The sequence below is a fragment of the Mirounga angustirostris genome, unplaced genomic scaffold, assembly GCF_029215605.1.
Source record: "Mirounga angustirostris isolate CCGP_5_RB_7025 unplaced genomic scaffold, mMirAng1.0.hap1 SCAF_5, whole genome shotgun sequence".
Lineage (NCBI taxonomy): Eukaryota > Metazoa > Chordata > Mammalia > Carnivora > Phocidae > Mirounga > Mirounga angustirostris.
Window position 1 is genome coordinate 535,437 of NW_026991713.1, and position 21,610 is coordinate 557,046.

The 21,610-nt window shown below is 60.1% G+C and overlaps 2 protein-coding genes across 8 annotated transcripts in view; one reads left to right on the plus strand and one right to left on the minus strand.

Annotated features, from left to right (window-relative positions):
• TUBGCP6 (tubulin gamma complex component 6) overlaps positions 1 to 7,545 on the plus strand; it is a 24,093-nt gene extending 16,548 nt beyond the window's left edge. Inside the window, exons 10-26 of one of the 5 annotated variants that reach the window (XM_064590418.1) lie at positions 250 to 399; positions 995 to 1,076; positions 1,167 to 1,255; positions 1,342 to 1,457; positions 2,583 to 2,721; positions 3,042 to 3,113; positions 3,267 to 4,455; positions 4,626 to 4,684; positions 4,793 to 4,934; positions 5,018 to 5,186; positions 5,262 to 5,403; positions 5,493 to 5,687; positions 5,765 to 5,897; positions 5,965 to 6,178; positions 6,310 to 6,461; positions 6,543 to 6,649; positions 7,403 to 7,540. In XM_064590418.1, coding sequence (XP_064446488.1) covers positions 250 to 399; positions 995 to 1,076; positions 1,167 to 1,255; positions 1,342 to 1,457; positions 2,583 to 2,721; positions 3,042 to 3,113; positions 3,267 to 4,455; positions 4,626 to 4,684; positions 4,793 to 4,934; positions 5,018 to 5,186; positions 5,262 to 5,403; positions 5,493 to 5,687; positions 5,765 to 5,897; positions 5,965 to 6,178; positions 6,310 to 6,461; positions 6,543 to 6,634 — 3,135 coding nt within the window. In that variant the 3' untranslated portion in view covers positions 6,635 to 6,649; positions 7,403 to 7,540. Of the gene's footprint in view, positions 1 to 249; positions 400 to 994; positions 1,077 to 1,166; positions 1,256 to 1,341; positions 1,458 to 2,582; positions 2,722 to 3,041; positions 3,114 to 3,266; positions 4,456 to 4,625; positions 4,685 to 4,792; positions 4,935 to 5,017; positions 5,187 to 5,261; positions 5,404 to 5,492; positions 5,688 to 5,764; positions 5,898 to 5,964; positions 6,179 to 6,261; positions 6,462 to 6,542; positions 6,650 to 7,402 lie in introns of those variants that run through there. The other 4 variants (XM_045872300.3, XM_045872301.3, XR_010411255.1 and 1 more) reach the window with 4 other exon arrangements.
• SELENOO (selenoprotein O) lies at positions 6,728 to 20,032 on the minus strand. Of its 3 annotated transcripts, none has more exons than XM_045872304.3 (9): positions 19,409 to 20,032; positions 14,613 to 14,816; positions 13,013 to 13,193; positions 12,255 to 12,385; positions 11,537 to 11,760; positions 8,506 to 8,656; positions 7,521 to 7,706; positions 7,218 to 7,374; positions 6,728 to 7,114 (listed from the first exon to the last, which is right to left on the minus strand). In XM_045872304.3, exons 1-9 carry the CDS (start codon positions 19,993 to 19,995, stop codon positions 6,941 to 6,943), a joined length of 1,995 nt encoding a protein of 664 aa, XP_045728260.2. In that variant the 5' UTR covers positions 19,996 to 20,032; the 3' UTR covers positions 6,728 to 6,940. The 3 variants fall into 3 exon arrangements, with proteins under 3 accessions (XP_045728260.2, XP_045728261.2, XP_045728259.2); XM_045872305.3 differs by having other exon boundaries at positions 6,728 to 6,929; positions 11,537 to 11,817; XM_045872303.3 differs by having other exon boundaries at positions 11,537 to 11,817; positions 19,409 to 20,030.
• Positions 20,033 to 21,610: the final 1,578 nt, after the last annotated feature.

Consider the following 21,610-nt stretch of genomic DNA (forward strand, 5'->3'; position numbering starts at 1 on the left):
CCCGCGCGCCTCCAGTGAGGGAGGCTGAGGAGAGGTCTTCGTAGCTTCTGGAGGGTCGCTGGTGGGAGGCAGCCTTGGCCTGGGCAGAGACCCCGCACAACCCGTCTGGGATGTACTTGGAGCCAGGCCCCTCCAGTGAATGAGCGTTTCTGAGAAAGGGAGCTGTCCCCATGGGTCCCCAGGAACAGAGGCAGAGCTGGGCATGGGTCTGCGTGTCCCTGGCTCACTTCAGCTTTTCCTTCTTGGTAGCATTACCTCTACTGGTCTGACGTCCCCGTCCCTCGGATCTCAGTGATTTTCTCCCCCGAGGAGTTGAAGGAGGTCGAGAGGGACTGTGCCATCTACGTGGGGCGGATGGAGAGGGTAGCGCACCACAGCTCCATCAGCAAGGAGGAGAAGGTGTTGGGCGCTGTGGGCCTGGGGGCTTTCCGTGCACCTCCCTCCCTTCTAAGGGTCTTGGGCCAGTGGGGAGGCTGCCCTGATGTTCTCTGTCCGGTAGGGTATCTGGGTGGGGGACGCCTGGGTAGGGCTCTGTCCTCTCTTCTCAGGGGCTGGCTGGGCGGGAGACACGCCCAGTCCTGGGCAGCAGGACCGTAGGTTCCTGCACTTGGTGACCCCTGTGAGCTCCTCTCCTGCTCGGAAGGGGCTGGGGTACCAGGACCTGAGCTTTGAGTGTTTTGTGTACCCAGGGAGGCATTTGATGGAAAGCCATTTCTGGCCTGGCCTCCCGGGGGAGACTTGAGAGAACACGTAGGGGTGGATGCGGGGAGGGGGCTGGCCCTCCATCCCTGTGGGGAAGCCCGCCCCGAGCTCCCGGTCCCCTCCAGGGTGGGTACACGCAGGCCTGGGGTCTCAGCCCCCGATTGCTTGGAGAGTGTGTTGACTACCTAGGCTTGTTGAGCCAGGGTTCAGGGGTCCGAGCAGCCCCCGCTTTCAGGCCGCCCTAGAGGAGGGGACAGAGAATTGGGATGTGTTTACAGATGATCTTTTTCAGGAATTACGAATGGAAATTGCAAAACAAGAATTGATTGTCCAGGCCCGGGAAGCAGCGTCCAGGGTCCTGCGAGCGCTCAGTGGTACGTGTGGCTCAGGTCGCCCTCTGGGGCTCCTCTGGGGTCACCTGCTGCGGGCTTCTCAGCACGCTGCCCCCTCCCATCTCAACATAGATCGGCAGACGTCGGAACGCATGGCCTTGGACGCCCGGAAGCGAGAGCAGTTTCAGAGGCTGAAGGAGCAGTTTGTGAAGGACCAGGAGGTAGGCGGTGCGGCCGTGGGGGGCGGGGGGGCCGGCTCGGGGAGTCCAGCTCTAACCTGCAAGACCATGTGTGGTACGTTGTGCAGCGGCGCTGGGCGGCCAGGCAGGAGGCTCTGGATGACGACTTGGGCCATGCGCGGGCGCTCCGCGACAGGGAGAGGAGGCTGAGGGCCCTGGAGGAGCAGCTGGAGAGGAAGACGAGGTAGGCGGCCGCGGGCGACCCTCCTGGCAGGGTCTGGTGATGGTCGTCTTTCTCTTTTGGAGATTCTTCAAGCGTGTGTTAAGGTAGGCAGAGTAGGGGTCCAAACTCCAACATGCACCTGGGCGGAGTGCGTGTGGCCATTTTCCCACGCTCAGGTGTGCTTCCCCATCCTCAGAACGTCTTCTCCTGGTTGGTTAGTGTGGACTAGAATCCAGACAAGGTGCGCACACTAGGTTTGCCTCTCCTGCCTCTCCGTCTCTCTGTTTCTTCTAAGTTCAGCAGCTCCTGTCCCTAATTTTTAAACCCGTGATCAGCCCGACCGCTGAACAGACAGGGCATTTGTCCAGCCCAGCATCCGAGAGGCTATCTTGTTCTGGTGCCATTAGCTTGTCTGCCCTCCTGTGCGTCTCCCGTAAGCTGCAGCAGAGTCTCCCGGGGGCACCTTGGGGGGGCTGTGTCTTCCTGCCCGTCGTCTCTCAGGATCCCCGTTGTGCTGACCTTAGATACTGTTCTCGGAGGGTGTGTCTCGTGTGCGGGTGTGTGCGCGCGTGGGGGAAGATGTTCTTCTGTCCTGTGTAGGAGACAGCGAGCTGTAGGGCTGTGTCCCTGGTCCGGGGCAGCCAACTGGGAATTAGCCAGTCCAGGTCTGACCCAGTTCCCTGCTGGCGAGAGGACCAAAACCGCTGGGAGTGACGTGCGGGGACAGCTGCCAGGGAAGCAGATGCAGCGTTTGTATTGTGCTGTGTCCCCTTTCGCATTTATCCTTCCTTCTCTGGAGTTCGCCCCAGCCGAACAGGAAGGCACCTCTCGCGCAGGGGGCCTGGCAGCCCCGGGCCTCCTGCCTGTCCTCTTGCTTCGGGTCGTGTAGGGGCTCGTTCTGGTATTTGCTCAGCAGACATCTGCTGAGCCCCAGCTAGGTGCCTGCCCGCCGGGGTCCCGGTCTGGTGGGCAGAAAGACCTGTCCGGCAAGGCCCCTGCAGGGGCTGTGGGGCCTCACCGGGACCAGCTGCTAGCCTGGGAAGGTGCCGAGGGCCTCTGCTGTGGAGAGCCATCCCAGCCCACGGGGCGCCAGCTGGACAGTGTTGGGCGACTGTGGCAGCTGGGTCTCTCCGGCTGTGTCTTCAGGCAGGCACTGGTTGACCATTATAGCAAGTTGTCTGCGGAAGCAGCTCGTCGAGAGCAGAAGGCACTGTGGAAAATCCAGAGGCACCGATTGGCAAGTGCACGGCTTCGCTTCCTCGTAGAAGATCAGAAGCTCATTCGGGTATCATCATGGTTTCTGATGGGAGCTCTTCCCCTGGGCTTCAGGGGTCTCGGAGCCCCTGAGAGAACAAGCACACCTGGGTTCTGGGAGAGGGTTGGTAACTCAGTGCCCAGGGACGTCGGGACTGGGAGGAGGCTGTGCCGCCCTGGGATGACGCGGGCAGTGCTGAGTGCTCGCTCTAGGCCCAGGCCCTTCTCGCCTCGGTGCTATGGCCCGTGTGGGCAGTCAGGAGCTGTGGCTTGTGTGTGTTGGGTGAGGTGCGGAGGCTCTGGGTTGGAGTGTGTGGGGTTAGGCGCCCACTGCTGCTGCCTGAATTTCAGGGGATGCTGAGGGACGTGTCCGAAGGGAAGGCCCTGGAGCCACTCTCTGTCCTCCCTGCTGCCGGCTCCCAGGTGAGGGGCTGGGTGCAGGATTCAGGGCGCAGAGCATGGGGCTGTGAGCTGGATGCCCCAGGTCTGCGGTGCCCTGGGAGCGCAGTGGCTGCTGAGCCTGACTTGGTGGTTGCAGAACTGAGCTTGGGGAACCAACACCCACTTGTGTCTCAGGCTTTGTCTCCGGGCCCCGGGCACTCGGCGGGAGGCAGCAGCTCTGACTCTGGGCATGCAGAACAGCGCGTGGTTGCCTGGGATTGCCCGAATGCACGGACGCCGCAGCGGCTCTCGCCTCCAGCAGCAGGGGCCTGTGGCTCGGGGCCGGTGGACAGGCCGGGGCCGTTCTCTGGGGGCCTCAGCATCCAAGACTTCCTGCCCGCAGCTCTGGAGGCCGAGCCGCCTGCACACTCTGGCGTGGCCCCTGTCCTGGAGGAGGCGCTGCACACCATCGGCTCAGACCTGCCTCCCTCGGCTCCATCCGAAGTGGTGGGCCCAGGGCCTTCGGGGCCACAGGAGTATGATTTCAGAACCATCCTGAGGCCAGCTGTAGCCCCCTGGGCTTCCCCAGGGTCCCTGAAGACTGCAGGAGGCGGCTCGAGTGATGAGGGGCAGCAGCTGTGGGGGGGCAGTGTCAGGCGGCCACAGGGTGCAAGTGTCTCAGACAGGCAGGTGGCTCTGCCTCCCCCCCACCCCTCTGGGTACCCCCTCCCCCAGAACGGGAGTAGCCAGGCCATGGGGCAGCTCCTCGGGCGTGCGTCAGAGGGCAGTGTTCCCACAGGGGGCTGTGCTTCTGGGACGGCCCCCTCGCGGCCACGGTGGAACGTCCACGGACATGTGTCTGACGCCAGGATCAAGGTGGGGGAGAACGTGTGGGACGTGGCCCCCTCGCGGCCACGGTGGAACGTCCACGGACACGTGTCTGACGCCAGCATCAAGGTGGGGGAGAACGTGTGGGACGTGGCCCCCTCGCGGCCACGGTGGAACGTCCACGGACACGTGTCTGACGCCAGCATCAAGGTGGGGGAGAACGTGTGGGACGTGGCCCCCTCGCGGCCACGGTGGAACGTCCACGGACACGTGTCTCAGTCCCATGTGGTCCTGGGTGCGCTCTCTGGGGAAGGCCAGCCTGATCCACCCAGGCCCTGCCAGAGCCCCCCTGACCATGTGTCCCAGTCAGGCCTCAGCCTGGGAGCACAGAGCCCTGTCTGGGAGCACGAGCCACGGCTGCCTGCAGAGACAGCCTCTGACAGCTCCTGTGCTCAGGAGGCTGGCTCCAGTAGTGGGCAGGCGAGTGGCCTCCAGCCTTCGCTGTCTGCAGTGGCTGCATCCGGGGATCTGGGAGATGGTATCCCCAAGGAGCCAGGTCAGTGGGGTCCCTACAGCTCTCCTGTCACTGGGGGCACCTGTGGGCCCGGGAGGGGTGTGGGCAAGGAGGAAGGGCAAGAAGGCTGCAGCCCCGGGGACTTGGGAGGTATCACCCTGTAGGAGGCACTTGGCCCTGATACCCCCTCCTGCCCCACTTGTGTTGCTCAGGACCAGGGACGAGTGGGGACACTGAGGACCTCTCTCCAGGTCACCCTCCAAGCTCACAGGTGAGGGCGGATGTGGCTAGGGCTCTGGCCTCGCATGGGCAGTGAGGGCTTTGGTCCTCCAGGATGGGGCAGCACGGAGGGGATCCCACCCCACCCTGTCCTTCCTAGGAAGGCGCGGCGGCCCAGAGCAGCCCCGGCCTCGGTGAGGAGGCGGCTGCGGCCCAGCGCTGGGGCCAGGAGCAGGCCTACCTGGCGGGTCTGATAGAGCAGTACCGGCTGGAGCAGTACCCGGACAGCTACGAGGCCATGTGTGAGTGGCCAGACGCAGCGGCGGGCGGGCGGGAGCGCGGCCGGTGTGTCCCCGCCTCTTAACGGCCATCTGCCATCGTACAGCAGAAACTCCCGCCGCCCACCTGCTACACCACGGGCTTCCCCGCGCCTTCGCCCTCCCGGAGGACCCCCGGACCCGGTCAGATGCAGATGAGACCGCGGTGCAGCTGAGCGAGCTGCTGCCCCTGCCCGTGCTCATGAAGCACTCCATCACTGCCCCGCTGGCCGCGCAGTGAGTGCCCGCCCCCGGGATGCCCCGCCCCCCGGGAGGCCAGGCCCCGCCCCTGACCCCCGCCCCTCCTGCCAGCGTCTCGTTGGTGAACAAGGCCGCCGTGGACTACTTCTTCGTGGAGCTCGGCCTGGAGGCGCACTTCGAGGCGCTGCGGCACTTCCTGCTCATGGAGGACGGGGAGTTCGCACAGTCGCTCAGCGATCTGCTGTTTGAGAAGGTGACCCCTGGGCGCGGGGCGGGGGCAGGTGCCGGGACTCCCTCGGACAGCCGGGACTCCCTCGCGACAGCCGTGCCCTCTCCTGGCAGCTGGGGGCGGGGCAGACGCCCGGGGAGCTGCTCAACCCGCTGGTGCTCAACTCCGTGCTGAGCAAGGCCCTACAGTACAGCCTGCACGGGGACACCCCGTTCGCGGACAACCTCTCCTTCGCCCTCAAGTTCCTGCCCGAGGCCTTTGCCCCCAACGCCCCGGACGTGCTGAGCTGCCTGGAGCTCAGGTACAAGGTCAGCAGGGCCTCGCCGAGTGGGCGGGCGGGCCGGGCGCTCCCCCGCGCCCCTGTGCTGAGCCGGCTTCCCCGCAGGTCGACTGGCCCCTCAACGTCGTGGTCACCGAGGGCTGCCTGAGCCGCTACAGCGGCATCTTCTCCTTCCTGCTGCAGCTGAAGCTGATGATGTGGACGCTCAAGGACGTTTGCTTCCACCTCAAGCGCACAGGTGAGGCTCGGCCCAGAGCCCAGGCTTGCCCTCGCCGGGCCCAGCTGACGCCTCTGCGCCCCCCCAGCTCTGGTGAGCCAGGCGGCCGGCTCGGTGCAGTTCCGCCAGCTGCAGCTGTTCAAGCACGAGATGCAGCACTTCGTCAAGGTCACCCAGGGCTACATCGCCAACCAGATCCTGCACGTCACCTGGTGTGAGTTCCGAGCCCGGCTGGCGCAGGTGGGTGACCTTGAGGAGATCCAGCGTGCGCACGCCGAGTACCTGCACAAGGCTGTCTTCAGGTGAGCCGCTGTGCCTGGGCTACTCCTTGGGCACGTGCAGAGGGGGCGGGCACCCCTCACTGGCAGGTGCCTGCCCCCCCCAGGGGCCTGCTGACAGAGAAGGCTGCGCCCGTCATGAACGTCATCCACAGCATCTTCAGCCTCGTCCTCAAGTTCCGCAGCCAGCTTATCTCCCAGCCCTGGGTCCCGGCCAGTGGCCCCCGGGGTGCAGAGCACCCTAACTTCGCTCTCATGCAGCAGTCCTACAGCACCTTCAAGTACTACTCCCACTTCCTGTTTAAAGGTGCCTGTCCCCCAGGGCCGGGAGGGCTTGGGGACAGCAGGGCAGAGGCCACCGGCTGAGCTGCACCCCCCCACCCCCCAGTGGTGACCAAGCTGGTGAACCGCGGCTACCAGCCCCACCTGGAGGACTTCCTGCTGCGCATCAACTTCAACAACTACTATCAGGATGCCTGAGGCCACGGGACACAGGTGCCCCCCCCGCCCTCCCCCCCCCCCCAGGTCCCCAGGCTGGTGGGCCAGGGGCAGAGCCACCACACGGAGACCGGCCAGGGAAGCTGCTGGTTTATTTGGGGGGCCGCGTCTCTGAGCGTGGGGCTGGGCTGCTGAGTCTGCGTCAGACAGAGACAGGTCAGGTCCTGACTGGACGTCTCGGCCGTCATGGAGAGACGGGGGTGGGTTTGTCCACAGGGTGGCACCGTCTCAAGGACTCGGTGGGACTCGGGGCCTTGGGGGCTCCACGTGTGGAGGCCTGCAAGGCCATTACGAGGATCACGTCACGCACAGTTCGGCCGCCCACAGTGGGGGCTTGCTGCTGTAGGAGTGCCCCCCACTGTCTGCCCCACCAGCCCCCTCAGGCTCAGTGGCCTCCAGGTCCTCGGTGGCCTCCCCGTCCCTGTGGTAAGGGGTTTCCAGTAGCTTCAGCACCCGCCGCACCTGGAGAAGGGCCAGGAGAGGACTTTTAGGGGCTGCCGCTTGCTCCCCGGGCCATCCCCTGCTGTTGGACCCAGGGACGGAGGAGGGACGGGTGTGTGCTTGCCTCTGAGAAGTCTCCGTTCTCGGCGGCCTCGATGGCATTCTGGGCGATGTAGTTCCGCAGGACGTACTTGGGGTTGTTGGCATGCATGACGCGCGTGCGCTCAGCCTGCCAGGCATCCTTGTCGCTGACGCCCTCCCTGTCCTTCTCCAGCCGGGCTCTGGAATCATCCAAGTTCATCTTTCCAGCAGGTGCCACCCCCCCACCCCTCCTGCATTTGGTTCCCTGCTTGGGGGGCGGCGTCTGCAGCCACCTCCCAGGGAGAGGTAACGCGAGCAGTCCGCGCCCGGCCGCCTGGAGCCTCACCCATACTCCTGGAGCCAGTCAGCCCAGTGGCCCCTGTTCTTGCTCAGCAGCTCAGCCGGGCTCAGCTGCTCCAGCCGCGAATGCTGCTCCACTCGTTCTAGCTCCTTCGTCACGTTCGCCCGGGTGCCGATGAGCGCGAAGAGCTGGGGGTTGGACTGTGCCAGCATCAGCATCATCGAGAGCTGCCTGTGCGGAGGGGCAGCGTGAGGCGCGTCCCCACCCCAGCCATGGGCTGCGCCCTGAGGCCCCTGGAAGACGGCCATCGGGCGCGGGGGAGGTGGTACTGGCTTTAGCCGCTCTGCTGTGCTGACTGCCCTGCAAGGGGGTGACCCGGCCCGACCAGTGGGGCAGCCGTTCACCCCTACTCCGCGGCAGCCCCTCCCGGTCGCGGGACAGCCGAAGGGCAGTGCCCTGCGGGCGCCTGGGGCACATGAGGCACCTGCTTCCCCCCCAGGGAGGGCCCTGCTGGCCGCTTCTCCACGGTGGCCACAAGGCCGGGTCCTTCCCCACTTGCAGAGCGGCCTGGGGGTGGGGCAGGGACAACACCGACACCCCCTTCCCCGGTCCTACTAGCCTGTCCTCCGTCAGCACTCACCACCCTGTGGCACTAAATTCTCTCAAACCCCAGCGCTTGCCGTGTCTTACTCTGAGTGTGGGCTCTGACACTGTGTACTCTTCCCAGTGGGAGGCGGCGCAGGAAAGCCTGGTCTGGCTGAGACCTGAGGGCCCCAGGGCTCTTCCTGGGCAGATGAGAGAGCCATTCTGGGAAGCTGCTCCCCAGCCATGCCACTGGCCTCCCCCAGTGGTGACAACATGCTGTCCTTCCCTCTGACCGGCGGGCCTTAGCGCTGCAGACACGGGGGCCCGACCACCCCCTTCCCCAGAAGCCTCAGCCAGCTGCCTCTTCTGTTCCCTGGCGTGCTCTGTTCTCAATGGTCCTCTCCTTCTGGAAGCAAATTCCAAGAAGTGAGACCTGGGTACCCACCGGGGATCCATCTGGGGTCGGAAGGCGAGCTTCAGCTCCTCCAGGGAGGCACACTGTGCGGTCAGCGCGGCCAGGAACTCAGGCAGGCCCAGGGACTCTGGCCCAACTGGGAAGGAGCTCAGCAAGTAGAAGGTGTTTGTGAAGTCGGCCCCTGGAACACGCCGCTGCTCAGGGTGCCGGCAGGCAGAGGCAGTGCCCTGCACCTGCCTCCCGCACCACCATCCACGCTGAGGGCAGATGCCTCACGACCCCTCCCCTCCAGCCACCTCAACAGCCCCCACCCACCTGCCACCCAGCTTGGCCACCACTCTAAGCCCCCGCTCCTTCATCCGTGAATCAGGTAAGTACGGCACAGCCACCGTGGTCAGCCCCTGGCCACCTCCACTGTGGGCACAGTCCTCACTGCCTACTTGAGCTGCAGGGCGTCAAGGACAAGCCCCTGAAACACTTCCAAACAAACAGGGCTCAACACAGAACAGATGCGGGGAGGTCCTTGGCCTGACTTGTTAAAACACAGTCCCTGTAACCCCCGGGAGAACATCCCAGGAAGAGACACAAAAGGGAAATGAGAAGGGGCCAGAACAGAGACACAAAAGCAGTAATGGAGGAGATGAGGGATGAAAAATGGCAGAGGACACAGACCACAAACAGTGAAATGACAGAAGTCCTCATCGGTAATGACTTAAAAGGATTCATCTCCAAATGAGACTGGCAGCTTGAACTAAAAAAAGTACTTTCAACTTGTCCAGCCTAAAGAGAGAGGACAGAAAAAATACCCCAAGCAGATGGTAACCTGCAGAGCGGGGCCAGCCCTCCCGCTGTCAGCAAGAGACCTGCAAACGACAAGGCCTTTAGGTGTCGAACAGGCTGTTCATCAAGAAGATGTAATGGTTATAAACATACAAACCAAACATTCGTAAAATGGAAGGAGAAACAGCACAGTTCCCCGTAGGAGCCGGAGGCTTCAGCGCCCCACTTTTGGATAATGGACGGAACGTCCACACGACAGACCAGTGAGGACACGGGGAACTCGAACGCCGTCCGGCTGCTCCATCAGACAGACAGACAGCTGTCTCCTCAAGTGCACACAGGACAGACCACTTGTTCAGCCACAAAGCAAGTCAATATGCTTAAAAAGACTGGTATCTTCTCCAACCACAATGGAATGAAGATCGCAATCACAAACAGAAGGAAAACTGGGAAATCCCCAGATACTGTGAAAATTAACCAGTGGGCCCAAAAAGAAATCACAAGGGAAAGCAGAAAATACTGAGGCAGGAAAATGTGGAAACACAAATACTGAAATTTATAGGATGCCCAAAAGCAGTGGTCACAGAGAATTTTATGGTGCTAATTACCTACATTAGGAGAGCAGACCTCTTTTATCCCCCCCAAAAAAGAAATTTGCAACTGTGTGGTGATGGAAGTCGACAGTTTTGCGATCTCTACAAATAGCGAATCACGTACCCCTGACACCATTACATACCCGTTAAATCTCAAAGGGAAAAAAGCCTCAAACCAGTAACTTAATCTTATACCTAAGGAACTAGAAAGAAAACAAAATAAGACTAAGACTAGCCGAAAGACAGGAAATAGAGGGTATAGCAGAGGTAAACGAAATAGAGAACAAAAAAGAAGCGAAAACCACTGAAACCAAGAGTTACCTGGTTCTTTGAAAAGATCAACAAGATTGACAAACCTTTAGCTACTGCCCCGTAACTAAAATCAGAAATGAAAGTGGGGCGGTGACTACTGGTCATACAGAAACAGGACTGTAAGAGAAGACTGAACAGTTCCACACTGATACGTCAGATACGTAGATGAAATGGACAAATTCTCAGAAACACCGTCTGCCACAGTGGACTCAGAAGAAATAGAAAATCTGAGTAGCCTTGTGACAAGTGAGGAGACTGAATGGGCCATCAGAACCCTCCCAACAAAGACAACGGTAGGACCAGGTAGCTTCACTGGTAAGTTCTACCAAATCTCAAAGAATCATCACCAGTCCTTCTCAAACTCTTCCAAAAAACAGGAGGGAACATTTCCTAACTCAGCGTTGCCTGGATATATCCAAGCCAAAGACCCCGCAGACCAGCGTCCCGGTAAGGACAGTGGGGGCCTCCGGTGGGGTCCCTCTCGGCTCTCGGCCAGGGACGGAGGCCCTCACCAGCAACCCGACCACACTGCACCCTGACCTCCGACCCCCAGCCTCCAGAACTGTGAGAAATCAGCGTCTGCTGGGCAAGCTGCCGCTCTGTGGATTTTTATGGCGGTTTAGCTTGACTAAGGACACGAAGTGAGGAGGAGGAGTACGACCATGTGCTCATCTCAGCTGATGCAAAACAGCCCAAACGCTCAAGCTAGGAATAGAAGGAAACTTCCTCGATTTCGTGAAAGCCGTATCTGGAAAAGCCACAGCCTGGTGAAAGAGGTGGCGCCCCCTAAGAGCAGGAGCGACAGACGGCCACGCACGTAGCCGCTTCGTTCACCACGGTACTGGAAGCTCCCGCCAGAGCGGTCGGCAGCTCCGCGTCAGATCCGCAGGTCCGCTCTGCCGCGCAGCCCCGAAAGAACTGAAAACGGGCTCCAACAGATGTCTGCACATCTGTCTTCGGCGCTGTTGTCCACAACAGCCCGAAGGGGAAAACCACCAGGGTGCATCCATCGTTGACGGAAGAGCAAGGTGCGGTCCGTCCACACAAGGGCCTAGAATGCGGACACCTGCGCCACCATCGTGGACCCTGAGGACACTGTCCCGGCGCTGTCAGCCGTCACTGGATGAATCCCGCACGGGCCCATTTCACAGGAGGTCCCTGCAGGAGTCCGATCCAGACAGACGGCAGACTGGGGGTGCCAGGGGCGCGGGAGGAGGAGGAAGTGACAGGGTGTCCGTGTGGGGAGACCGACGGGGTGAATGTGCTTAGTGCCCCAAACCGCACACCCCGTGGTAAAATGGTCCATCTTACGCTGTGTCTATTTCACCGGAACGAGAACGCCGGGCGCCACTGCAGCAGACCCCCGTCTCACTCACCAGTCAGGTGCATGGTCTCCAGGAGCTTGGCCACCAGCGCCCCGTCCTCGTCCAGCTCGGCGCGCACCAGGCCCAGCTTCCTGCGCATCTTCTGCAGGTAGTGCCGGCGGAACTCCGGGTCGAACTCCTCGGCCAGGATGGTCTCGCCCCGCTCGCGGGGCAGCTCGGGCTCCAGGGCCTCCGCCAGCTTCTGCAGGTTCCACTTGCAAACGTCGGGCTGCTTGCTGTATGCGTAGCGCCCAGTGTTGTCGGAAGCATTGCACACGTGGTCAGGGTCGTACCTGCCACACGGGGCAAGCGGAGCCAGCAAGGGGATGAGGCAGGTCCCGGGGTGCCCGGAGGCTGCGTCCGTGTGGCCACTGCCCTCCCGCCCTGCCTCGCAGGGGCCCCGCTCTGACGGGCACAGGTCCAGGCCGCAGCCGCCGACTCCCACCCGCTCAGTCGGCCGGGGGGCGGCGCCGCCTCAGCCCACTGCCCCTGGCCGGCCGCGTCCCTCCTTCCTGCTCGCCGCCTGTTCCCGCCCTGGCCCCGTGAGTCCATTCCCCGTCCGGGAGTGGAGGGACCCTCTGAAAAGGCCGCTCTGCTCCAAACCTTCCCGGGGATTTCTGCTGCTGCGAAGGGCTGACCAGGCATTTCCAACCAAACATCGAGGACAGCAGGTCCTTCCCCAGCGGTCCGTGCGCCGTGGGCGCCCACATGCTGGCCCCGGGCTGCTCACCTGTCCAGGAAGCCGAAGGGCCCGTAGTCGATGGTGAGCCCCACGATGCTCATGTTGTCTGTGTTGAGCACGCCGTGGCAGAAGCCCACACACTGCCACTCCGCCACCATCCGGGCCGTGCGACGGGTCACCTGCGGCACGACGGGAGCAGGCTGTCCCCTGCCCCCTCCCTCCCTGAGGACAGCGCTGCTCCCAGGGACTCCCTCGGGTTTGCCCTCTCGGCGCACACTCCGCAGCGGGGGCGAACGCGGAAGGACGTGTAAGAAGGGAAAGCACTTGGATGAGCGCACACGTGTAGGCTCTAATTTCCACTTAGGCCATCTGTCTCTTTGATTTACTAATTTTGGCTTTTACCCATGAAACCAAAAATAGCAGGGAGCCTTGACCATCCCAACGACTCAGGCCCAGGAGGATAACCGTGTGGAAACAGGGAAGTCACCACATGAGCCGGCAAAACCTGCCCTGGGTCCAGGCTGCTGTGCCCGGGGCCCCGCCGTGACCGTCCGCATCTCCCCCCTAAGCGGAGTCCTTCCCCCCCACAGTTCTCCCGCCGCGCCTGATGGGGGCGCACAGGGTTTGTCTCAGGGCCCCCGACCCTCAATGCAGCATTCCCAGAAGTCGCTCCTGCTCAGAGCCAACAAGGGGGGACAGGCTTTGGGACCGGGGAGCGACTCAGAGAACCTTGTCCCCCCCGCCTGGCAGACCGTGTCTCATCAGCAGGCGGGATGCAGGGAGGGCTGGCGTGCGGCCCCACCTACCTCCCGGAAGAAGGCGGCGTTCCTCTGCACACGGTCATCGGCGTGCGCAGCCTGGATCTCAGGATAAAACGTGCTGATCACATAGTCAAGCATCTGGACTCGGATGTCATTTCTCCCCACACTGGGCCCCTCGCGCCCTGTGTGCTCATCTGCAGACTTAAAAATCTCAAAGGATCCGAACCTGGAGGAAATACCCATGTTTTTAACAGGTTAAACATGGCTCTAGCCCCTTGTGAAAAACAGAAGTCTGGCTGCTAGGCCTTGTATCCTCTGGCGCTAAGAACACCCTGATTAAAACAAAACCAACAAAAACGTAACTGGTCTTGGGGCGCCTGGGTGGCTCAGTTGGTTGGGCGACTGCCTTCGGCTCAGGTCATAATCCTGGAGTCCCGGGATCGAGTCCTGCATTGGGCTCCCTGCTCAGCGGGGGGTCTGCTTCTCCCTCTGACCCTCTTCCCTCTCTTGCTATCTGTCTCTCATTCTCTTTCTCTCAAATAAATAAAATCTTCAAAAAAAAAAAAAAAAACGTAACTGGTCTTTCGGTGATACGGACAGACCCGTTCTGCCCTTGGTTAGCTACCACGCACGCCGGCTGCGTGTGGGGGGCCCAGGAAGGCATGGCTGCCTCTGGGGACCAGCAGGGCTCTGTGCTCACCCCCGGGTCAAGGAGCACGGCAGTGACCGGCGTCCTGCGGTCAGCTCTATGACCGAGTGGTCGTGTCACCCAGAGGACGTGAGGCGGCGTCGCAACGACTAGCATTACCGCTAGCAGGCCCAGGGTGGCCCCCCAATCCCCCAGGTTATGCTGGTCGAACTGCCAGGAGCGCCGCTCAGGGAAGCAGCCCTGGGTCTCCTGGGGGAGGCGGACGCGACCACCCTGGCTCCTCCAGCTCCCAGAGGACAAAAGAAAAAGCCAGGCGCTGAGCCTTAGGCACCGCGTGAATGGCCCCGACACACGGGGTCCGCCTGGCTCCACAGGAGGGGGGACCAGAGGGTGTCACAGCTGCTTCCTGACAATCGTGGGTCCAGGCCATCAGATCCGTGTGATGCCAGACAGCACGGTGACATCAGGGAGGGACCAGAAAGGGTGGCAGCGGGTGACCAGGCTGGAGCAAGGGCGGCCACGGCGGATGGGGGCACAGCACGCGTGGAGTCGCCCCTTCTTCACAGTGACGGAACGAGGCCACTTTCTCAGTGACTTTCATGTCCTTCCTGGTCCTAAACTCCAAGTGAACGGCTCTGCACATGCCCCTTCCCAGAGCCCCGCCTCTGGCCCGAGGCCCTGTCCCCCTTCACCCAGGCCAGCTGCGTGCCCGCAACGCAGGCCACCTCTCGGCCACCGCCTCCCTTCTGGGGGCAACAGGGGCCTGAACAGCCATCCACACGCAGGACAGGGCTCCCGGCCCAGGAAATGCCAGGTGCCTTCTGCCCACGGAACCCCCTCCCTCCCTGCGGGTGCCCAGCATCTACTTCGTGGGCCGTCTGGTGCTGCTCGGGACTGGCCGTGGGATGGGTTCCCCACACGTGTCCGGCGGGGCGTTCCCTCCACCAGCCTTGTCATCCGTCTCCGCACATCACAGCCGAAGGGACCCAGCATTACCTCAGAAAAGTGGAAGCTATGCGCAGCACAACCGTGCACTTCTCAGATTTCGGATTGCCGTCATAGAACACGTCTCGGATGACCGTGGACTGGGACGTGACGCAGGCCCCGGCCCGCGTGGTGGGGATGCCCAGGTGGAACATTGCTTCGCTGCACAGGAACTCGCGGATGCTCGACCGCAGGACTTTGCGGCCGTCGGCCTGTCTGAAATCAAACACAAGTCGTGCCATCAGGCAGGTGTCCGTTCAACAGGCAGCAAATGGGAGGGCCTGGAAGATAGCACTCTAAGGGCTTTTTATTCACTTTAAAAGATTATTTATTTATTTGGCAGAGAGAGACACAGCGAGCGAGGGAACACAGCAGGGGGAGCGGGAGAGGGAGAAGCAGGGGGAGCGGGAGAGGGAGAAGCAGGGGGAGCGGGAGAGGGAGAAGCAGGCTTCCCGCGGAGCAGGGAGCCCGATGCGGGGCTCGATCCAAGGACCCTGGGACCATGACCTGAGCCGAAGGCAGACGCCCAACGACTGAGCCACCCAGGCGCCCCGACAGCTCGTTTCTCTTTTAGTGCTGAACAATGTTCCACTGTCTGGATGTACCACAGTTAATGCTGGTTGCTTCCAAGTTCTGGCAGTTACGAATAAAACTGCTACAAACGTGTGTGCAGGGTTTTTGTGTGGAGAGAGGTCTTCAAGTCTTTTGGGTAAATAGCAAGGAGCACAACTGCTGGATCATCTGCTAAGAGTATGCTGACTTTTGTTAAGAAACTGCCAAATCGTCCTCTGCACAACTCTGCATGCCTGCTGTCGGTGAGCCACGTTCCTGCCGCCGCACACGCCCACCGGCACTTGGTGTCAGTGCTCCGGATCTGGGCCATTCTGAGAGGTGTGCAGCCGGGTCTCGCCGTTGTCTGAATTTGCATTTCCCTGAGGACATATGATGTTGAGCACCTTTTCATGTGCTTATTTCCCATCTCTAGCTCTTCTTTGGTGACATGTCTGTTCAAGTCTTTAGCCCATTTTAAGATTTTATTTCTCTGAGAGACAGCGAGCTAGAGAGCACGAGCAGGGGAGAAGCAGCAGGCTGGCCAGGCAGGAAGCCTGACACGGGGCTCGATCCCAGGACCTCAGGGTCGTGACCTGATCTTTAACCCATTTTAAAGTCTTTTTGTTTCTGTTTTCCTATAGTCGGAGTTTTAAGAGTTCTTCGTATACTTTGAATGATAGTCCTTTATCAGGCGTGTCTCTTACAAATATTTTCTCCCAATCGGTGGCTTTCCTTTCATTCTCTTGACACTCTCTTTTGCAGCAGAAGTTTTAACTTCAGTGGAGTCTAGCGTATCAGTGATCTCTTTCATGGCTCTTGCCTTTGGTGTTGTGTCTAAAAAATCACGTCCAAACCCAAGGGCCTCTGGGTTTTCTAGTTTATCTTCTAGGAGTTTTATAGTTTTGCATTTTACATTTAGGTCTATGATCCCTTTTGAGTTAATTCTTGTGAAGGGTCTAAGGTCTTTGTCTGGATACATTTTTTGGTGTGTAGATGTCCAGTTGTTCCAGCACCATCTGTTCAAACAACTGTTTTTGCTCCATTATATTGTCTTTGCTCCTTTGTCATAAATGACTACATTTATGGAGGTCTATCCATTGATCTGTTCTTTCACCAACACTGCACTTTCTTGACTACTAAAGTTTTATAGCAAGGCTTGAAGTCAGGTAGTGTCAGTCCTCCAACTTTGCTCTTCTTCAATATTATGTTGGTTATTGTAGGTTTTCTGACTCTCCATATAAACTTTAGAATCACATTATCAGTACCTACAAAATAACCTGCTGAAATTTGATTGGGATTGTATTTTTTTAAAAGATTTTATTTATTCATTTGAGAAAAGAAAAAGAACACAAGCAGGGGGAAGGGGCAGAGGGAGAAGCAGGCTCCCTGCTGAGCAGGGAGCCCAACTCGGGACTCGATCTCAGGACCCTGAGATCATGACCCGAGCCAAAGGCAAACACTTAACTGACTGAGCCACCCAGGCGTCTTGATTGGGATCATACTGAATCTACAAGTCGAACTGGGAAGAACTGACATCCTGACAAGACTGAGTCTTCTCATCCATGGACATGTGATATATCTTTCCATTTATTTAGTCCTTCTTTGATATCTTTTAGCAGTTTTGTAGTTTTCTTCATAAAGGTCTTAGGTACAAATACATACTTTGTTAGATTTATACCTAAGTATTTCATTTTGAGGGATAATAATGTAAACAGTATTGTTTTTAATTTCAAATTCCAATTGCTCATTGCTCGTACATAGTAAAGTGACTGACTCGTATGGTAATTTTGTATCCTTCAACCTTGCTTATTGGTTCACATTTTTGGTCAGATCTTTGAGATTTTCTACACAGATGTTCATCTGCAAACAAAGACAGTTTTATTTCTTTCATCTCAATCTGTGTACCTTTAATTTCCTTTTCTCATCTTATTGCATTAGCTAGGACTTCCAGTATGATGTTGAAAGGCAATGGTGGGGGAAACATCTTTACCTTGTTTCTGATCTCAGTGGGAGGGCTTCCAGGCTCTCATCACGAAGTAGATGTTAGCTGTAGGTTTTCTGGAGATATTCTTTATCAATTTGAGGAAGTTCCCCTCTTCCTAGTTTACTGAGTTTCTACCATGAATGGGAGCTCAGTTTCATCAAATGCTACTACTGTAATATGCTGCACACACTGCGGTGATCGTGGTGCTCAGGGTTCCGCAAGCCCCCACCGTGTGGAGACACATCTAGGTCTCCTGCCTTGCCTTGCCTGAGTATGTCTCATCCCAATGGGACACCTCTGGAAACCAGAACTGGCAGTCACCCCAGGGCCACTGCGTCAGCCTCTGGCCAGTGTGACAGCTGCACTCCACTCACCTCCTTCTACTCCACATGAGAACTGTGACAAGGAAACCTGTCCTCAAATGTCAATCCACCCCTCCCTGGTCCTGGGAATCACCTCTTACCCAGCTAGATTTCATGTTCAGCAGGAAGCCAGCACAGCTCAATTTAATCTTGAATCTGGTAAAAAATGGTCCTGAAAATAAGCAGCCTGTCTTCTTGCCCAAGGCAAGGTTCCCAAAGCAAAAGCCAGAATTGGACAACTACACAGCAAGGATAAAGGGCCTCTCTGCATCCACAGAGCCAACGGGACACACGACAGCAGGCCCGTCTCCAGCACACCCAAGTCTGTTCCCAGCCGAGCTGCTGGGATGGACCCAGCTGAGGACAAGCTCTTCTGTACCTGCCAGGAGAGGCATGTCCTGAAATCTCAACCCCCTCAGCAGGCAGGAGGCACGGGTAAGGAGTCACCTGCCCGCCACCCAAAGCCCACATCTGGGTACCCAGCAGGAGCTGGCCTTAAGCCACACACAGCCACTTTGGATGTTAAGCCTCAAGTCATGCTGAGGCTGGAGACCCCAGGACATGTTGCGGGGTGGGTGCTAACCTGAGTAAAGGTTAAATGATCCCTTTATTTTCCAGAAATAAAAAATTTTCTAGCAGACCTCAAGTCTAGAAACATGGAACTTAACACTCAGGTCTTCAAATATAAAAGATATCCCATAGTAGATTACTCTCACAAAAAGGTTTGTCTTTATAACTGGCAAGAATAAATTACCTAACTGAATATATAAAATTTAAAGATGCTCAAAGAATGAGCAGGCCCCAAGGCGAGAAGCATTTACATATCATTTCAAGGGGCAGGAACTCTCCCATTAGTCACTGGTGCAGACAACTCTTAGCAGGTTGTTTGCGGGGGGTGGCGGTGGTGCTAGGCTGAATTCAGGAGACTTCCAGAGACAGAAAGATTGGGAGACGGGCTGATGAGGAAGAACGAGTTATTCTGGGGGTCAGAGATGGAGCTGCTGGGAGGCAGGCAGGGGGTGCAGGATGCGTTCAGATCCTGGAGGGAGAGGTGGGGAGGGCACAGGGAAGTGGCCAGAGGAGACACATGCCCTCAGGATTTCTTTGAACGGAAAATGACTGACAACTCAGGTGTAACTTTTTTAGCCATTCAACAAGCATTTAACAAATACGGACTAAATGCACCCACTGTTTAGTGGAAAAGAGCAGAACAGACGATCAGCACTGTCTGTATGTAAGAAGCAGGACAGCTCTGGGAGCCCCCTGCCAGGTCAGGCTGTCCGGATCCGGACCCAGGTCCTGGCCCATGAGTGCTCAGAAGTCTGTGCCTGGGAGAATGACCATCGGATCTGAGGGGGGTCTTGTCCCTGTCCAGGGCACCGGCCACACACTGTGCCTCTGTGGGTGGACACACAGATGCTATGCTGGAGAGGACAAATCACCCTGCCTCCCGCGATTACTGGTGGCTAGGCTGGGCAAGAGGTAAACACCAGTGTCACACGCAGAACTGATTCCAAAGTCCTTGTGTTGTTTATGACAAGGGGACCAAGCAGCTAGCTGCTAGTGCTGCGGGACTGGGGGATGCAGCGGGATCCCTCCCCGAGCCGGTCGGAGGGGACAAGGGCACTTGGCAGCAGCACTGCAGCAGGGGCGGAGGCTCTGCAGCCACAGCCCCTCCTTCGGCTCTCTCCCTCTGACCTCAGGGCCTTTGCACAAGCTGTTCCCGTCGTCAGGATGCTGGGACCCCCTCCCACGGCCTATGTCCCTAGATCAAACTTCCAGTTACTTCTCACCCCCAACTAGGGAGCAAAACTGCGCGGCTGAGCACGCCCCCCCCCCACGGGAGAGGGCGTGTGGGGCCCCTCCGGGGTCGGCCCCCCCCCGGCCCGCAGCCACCCGCCCGGGCCCACCTGGAGAAGGGCGTGGGGCCGGCGCCCTTGAGCTGCAGCTCCCAGCGCTCGCCGGCGGCCGTGCACACCTCGCCCAGGTACATGGCGGCGCCGTCGCCCAGCTGCCCCGCGAACTGGCCGAACTGGTGGCCGCAGTAGCAGTGCGCGGCGGGCTCGGCGCCCGGCAGCAGCGCGTTGCCGCTGAAGAAGAGCGCGGCCTCGGCCTCGCGCGCCTCGCGGGCGGCGGCGTCGGCGGCGGCGGGCGGCGCGCCCAGGCCCAGCAGCGCCAGCGCGGGCTCCGACAGCGCCACGAGGCGCGGCTGGCGCAGCGGCGCGGGCCGCACGCGGCTGAAGCAGGCCCCCGGCACGGGCCGCGGCGAGGACGGGGCGCCCTCGGGGCCGGCGGGCGGCGTCTCCACGGGCAGCGCGCGCAGGGCGCGGTTGTCGAAGCGCAGCCCCGCCAGCCAGCGGGGCGCCGGCTCCATGGCAGCGCCGCGGACAGCGGCCGAGGCAGAGCAGGGCGCGTGCGGCGGACGGTGGCCCAGCGGCGGCGACCGGACACGGGCGGCCGCGAGCAAAGCCCTCACCGCGGCCCCGAGCGCGGCCATCCGCGGCGCCGCTGCGGCGGAAGCCCCTCTGCCCCGACCGGAAGCCCCGGCGCGCGTGCCCAGCCACCCAATCGCCTGCGGTGGCGTCTGCTCGTGCGCCGGCGCGGGCCACGCCCGCGAAGGCCTGACTCTGATTGGCTGCGCCGTGCGTCTGTCCGCTCCTGCGGTTCGGCCCCGCCCAGTCCGGGCGGGGAAGGAGGACTTGGCCCCCTGCGACGCCGGTGGGGCCTGCGGCTGGCCGAGTGGACCCGGGAGCGGGGGAACCGGGCCGTCTAGAATGACTGGCCTGCGTAACGAGCCAGCAGGTCCCTGGAGGCCCGACCCGGGAAAGACCGGACAGTCGGGGCTGAGAGCTCCGAGTGTGGTGACCGCGCTCAGTGACGTCCCTGGTAGACCACCAGGGCTGCCTCTCCACTCCGGGGTGAAGCCAGGGTCAGCCCGGGCCCCGTGCTGTGCCAGGGCCTGTCTCTGGATTGTCCTCGGCTGCGCCGGGCAGCGGAGCAGAAGGGAAAGAGGAGGTTTGTTCAGCTCGGGTCGAGGGTCAGTGTCCGTGGGACAGGCCAGGAAGAGCCCCAGGACGAAGCCCAGGCTGAGATTGGGCAGCGCCCCGGCCAGGCGCCTCCCCAGTGCAGAAGCACCTTTGCTCCCGCTCTGCCTCTGCTTGGGGCAGGAGTCCTCACGTGTCCTGGCTCCCGTGCCCACCCTGCCCAGGCCTCTCCTAAAGTGCCTCCGGGAACCCTGTGTTTTCCTTGCATAGCACTTCCCCGAAACGAACTCATTCCCTCATTTTCCTGTTTCTTCCGTGTCTCTCTCCTCACCCGTGCTCTAGGAGGGCACGGAGTCTTGATGATGTGTGTGTCAGTTCTCCCAGAATAGAGCCTGGCCAAGAGAAACTCCCCATAGATTGTCCAGGAGGTTAGGGAGAGCCAAGCCTGGCCTTGAAGCGTCTGCCCCAGAGAAGTCGGGGGTGACTGTTGCAGATAAGTAACTCCGATGTTCAGCTCAGAGGAGCCTGGAAAAGACCCCCGTGATGCCTGCATGGAGTAGGTCCTTGGAAGGGCTTCCTAACCCCCTCCCCCACCTGGCCCCATACTAAAGCCCAAGACCAGGAGCTGTGCGGGAGACCCCAGACAAGCACACAAGCTCCCTCCTGGATGGATTCTACACTTAAGTTCCAGCAGCCTCTTCTGGAACCTTCTCCTGGGGCCACAATGTGGGCTTCCCAGACTTCATGAGAACCATCTGTGCCCCTGCCAGCTGTGACACTGGGGAGCCCCTCAACCTCTCCAGCTCAGGGTCGTCATCCCTGAGAGGGACAAGGACACTACCTTCTGTGTGGGGGACAATGTGGTTAGGTCCCTGCAGGTGCTCGGAGCCCCAGCGTCTCCTCCTGCAGCCTGCCTTTCCCTTCCACCAGAGCCTCACCTGGGGCCCTGTCCACTTGGCCTGCTATCAGAATCCCCTATTGCCAGCCTCCTTCCTAACTGCCTAGGGGGCCCGGCCTGAGCCTACTGTCACCGCTCCCCCCTCCCCCAGGTCCCAGGCCCTTCTGACCCCTCTCCTTGCTCCCTCACCCCACTCTCTTACCCACACCTTGGAATCTGGTGGGATTGGG